At 35.8% G+C, this 3866-nt stretch overlaps 1 protein-coding gene across 2 annotated transcripts; it reads right to left on the reverse strand.

The window, feature by feature from the left end:
* Window positions 1-529: 529 nt before the first annotated feature.
* On the reverse strand, window positions 530-3656 carry LOC101257847 (protein transport protein SEC13 homolog B). 2 transcript variants are annotated; one of them, XM_004235603.5, is made up of 2 exons: window positions 3529-3656; window positions 530-1780 (listed from the first exon to the last, which is right to left on the reverse strand). In XM_004235603.5, the coding sequence occupies exon 2, from the start codon at window positions 1729-1731 to the stop codon at window positions 826-828; it is 906 nt and encodes a 301-aa protein (XP_004235651.1). In that variant the 5' UTR covers window positions 1732-1780; window positions 3529-3656; the 3' UTR covers window positions 530-825. The 2 variants fall into 2 exon arrangements, with proteins under 2 accessions (XP_004235651.1, XP_010318533.1); XM_010320231.4 differs by having other exon boundaries at window positions 3519-3645.
* Window positions 3657-3866: the final 210 nt, after the last annotated feature.

Raw genomic sequence — 3866 nt, forward strand, 5'->3', positions numbered from 1 at the left:
TATTACTACAATGCTCCCTCAATTATTGCTTCTTCATGTTATTATATGCCCTTTCCTTTTTTGTTTGCTTTGGAATTTAGAATGATTATGAGTTTTCAAAGAAATTGTTTGAGTGCTCATTAATCATTTACAAGTATGAAAACTTAGAGTCAAATATCATTCGACTATTTAGTTTATATATAATATATACACAAAATGTATAAATAGTGTTTGTTTCAGATATAATATACAGAATATATACACTTAAATTATATAGATAGTGTATATTTTTATTTTCGACCATGTTGGTAAACTAGTTTGCCGAAGGTACATTTACTTAAGTTTCCTTTACAAGTATCATAGACCTAGATTCCTGCTTATCAAACGTGTAACATTATTGTTTAGGCCACATATGATCAGCCCAAGAAAGCTCAACAAACATTTCAGACACCAAATTACTTGTATTGGGCCTACTGGCCAATTAATTTGTGGTGAACTGTAGTCCATTAGGAAAAGACATGGGCAAGCAATCTTCAGTCAAGGATATCAATTGGGAAACACAAAATCCTTAAATTGTATATCAAAGATGCTTTGACAACATAGAAATGTGAATCTAGTTGACGAAACAGTTGCTCAAACATATCCGTTCTTCTGTCAAACACCATATCGATCACTGTGTTATATAGCACATTGATATGATGAAGCAAAATCTATATATATACTAAGACAATTGACAGTTCATGATAAACTTCAAGTTTCCTTATTCCTTTATGCATAGCAAAATGGCTAGAGTTTTGTTAATATGATGTAACATTCTGGACTGAAGGGTTATAAATGTGTCTAACTTTATGTATCTACTGTTGTCACTGGTTGCCATTCACCATCTACTGCTTCGTTCCACAATGTCACATTGTTATTCCCATCAGCCACAGCCAATATGTTTCCTGTTAGTGACCACGAAACTCTCCAAACGGGGGCACCAAAATCCTTCAACACTTTACCAATCCATTGATCACCTTCTTTACCAACTGTCCATATAATCACTCTTCCATCTTCAGAAGCACTAGCAATAGTTGACTTTGGTAGCCCCAAGTTAGGGGCCCAAGCAACATCCCTGACCCAATCAGTGTGCATTTGAAGAGCTGGGAAGCAATCCAACTTCCAAGTTCCATCAAACATCTTCCACACTTTAACTGTGTTGTCACAGCCAGCAGATGCAAGCTTTGGAATAGAATTAAGCAGATCAGAGCCTACAAGAGAGCCAGGAGCTGTTGATGGCGCCCACGAAACAGATGTAACACCTACTGGATGAGCCTGATCAATCCGTGATGTCTCCCAAACATCTTCTGATCTTGCAGTGAAAATGGAAATGTTCCCATCAGAAGATCCACAAGCCAAACAGAGGCCCAATTCATGAGGAGCCCAAGATATTGCGTTGACTGAAGCTTTATGGTCATCGAAAACACGTGCTAAGCTCCACTCATTTTGAGTACCTTCTTTCCATATAATTACCTTTCCATCAGAAGAACAAGAAGCAAGGAGGGAACCAAACTTAGGGTGAGCCCAAGCTACTTGCCACACTGGTCCTTGGTGGCCACTTATAGTAGCCAGTAGCTGCGAAGATGAATTGCTGACCCCTGTTATCTTAATGGTGCAGTCTGAAGAAGCTGTTGCCAGGCGCTTACCATAGTAATCCATTGCCACATCATGAACAGTGTCAGTATGCCCACTTTCAATCTTCTGTGAAGGCATTTTTTTTCCTTGCTACTGGATGTTCCAAATCTTCTCTCTGGCAAAATTCCTGAAGGATATTCAAACATAGCTACTTGATTATGAATTCAAACAGAAGATGGAAGAAAAATAATTCCGAGAACTAGGCATGCTCAATATCATCTTGCAAAACAAATTATATCATGAGATGACATCCTACTTATGAAATAATTGGAAGGCACAGAAAAAAAGGACAAATGGCATAACTTAGAATCACTTAAGTTTCATGAAATACATGGGAGTATGATATAATATTCGAAGCTTTAGTAAATAAATCATAAACAGATGTAACAGTGACAACCATCAAAGAAAAAACATTTAAGAAGACGCGTTGCAAATGGACATCCGGCGGTGTCAACTAAAAAGATGAGAGACGACATAGACAGGATCCAACAATCAAAACTTGGTGATAAAGTTAAATGCAATGGATAAATTCACCTTTTTCTGCTAAAGTTCGAATTGCCTAAACAATACTGAAGAATCAGAGAAAAACTCTTGCTGAAATAGTTTTAACATTCTTGATTTGGTGATTTTAGGTTGTCAGAAGCTCTTTTGATCCTATTCAATGATGCAGATTCAGATTAATTGCATCGTCTATATAATAGACAAATCAACAAACAATGTTCTTGCACTGTTCAGACTTCTTAAAAATTCAAAAAGAACAGCGTCAATTGTTTGAACTTTTTCTCTGTGCTATATGTATAAGGAAAAAGAACACTAAGAAACAGGATAAATGCTACAGAATGTGTGATGTATCATTCAAAAGAGATAAGAAGCTGAAACCTTGTGTCGTTCACTCTAGTAAAGATGACAAGGGTTGTGTTCCAAAATAACCTAACTGCTTTATAACTTTCTTAGACATGGAGAAACAAGACCAAATTTTACAAACACCTCATTGCTAGTTCAGCAGCAACAACATATATCGTGTAACCCCACAAATGAGGTCTGGTTGATGTGTACGCAGTCTTAACCCTACCTTGTGAAGGTAGAGAGTCCCTTTTAGACCATTGGCTCATTGCTAATTCATATATCGGATTTTCGAGAAACGTTCATTTGTGAAATTAAGGATATGTTACCCTTACATTTCAAGAATAATTCATACGTGAAACTAATTTGCCGAGTAAAACTATCTCACACTACTGGGGACAGAAAGAGCTATTGATCTTGGCATCTCACTAACATATATTTTCACAAATTTATTCTCATTTTCTTCTCTTTAAATAACGTTCAGCATAATTTTAATTTTATCGTTCCTATAATAAATTTAAAACAAGAACAATTTCATATGTTCTTATTTGAATATTTAGCATAAGTAAATCACTTAAACTGAACTATAAACTTGAGTAATGGAATCATTGTGATTCTTCACCGTTCAAATAATCCCCCTTCTAATTTTGGAAGGAAAATTTGACCTAATTTCTTCTTTATCGTCTATAATTTAGACAATTTTGGAATTAATAGGCATTTTATATGTTATAAAATTTTCTTGCGAAAATGGCGAGAAAATATATTTGAAAATTTTAGTCAAAATACTTTTCCCTGCGACTCCTGCGATAGCAAAATAAAACTAAAATTCTGATCGATTCTTCTAAAATTGAGCAGCAAAGTTTTACACAAACAAACACTAATCGAAGCCGAATTGTAAATTTAAGAACAACTGCAACTGCACATTCAAACAGGGTTTTTCTACTGTTCCCACACAGCTTTTATTTGAGTAAAAACAGCAAACAACAAAGAATTAATCAATAGAAAAGGATCAATGTAAGTACGATAGCTTACGCCGTAAATTCGCCGGTGATCGGCGAAGAGTCACCGGAGAAAGAGATGAATCAATTCTAAGTCAACTTGACGGCTCAAAAACACTGCAGGCCCAGTAAATCAGAAAGTGGGTCTTCTTTCACAATATATTTATTTGCTGGGACCTATTGGTGACGCAATATTGACTAATCATAACATGACGCGTCATCAGTGGGCCCCACTAAACCAGTCCACGGTGTTAAACGTGGCGAAACGACACCAGCTCTCGCCTTTGACTTCCTTTGAATTCTTTTTTCCCTTAAACTTCTGTAAATTGAACAAAAAAGGGAACTTTTAAAATAAAATGGTTTTTAAGAAAA

The sequence above is a fragment of the Solanum lycopersicum genome, chromosome 3 (assembly GCF_036512215.1).
Source record: "Solanum lycopersicum chromosome 3, SLM_r2.1".
Lineage (NCBI taxonomy): Eukaryota > Viridiplantae > Streptophyta > Magnoliopsida > Solanales > Solanaceae > Solanum > Solanum lycopersicum.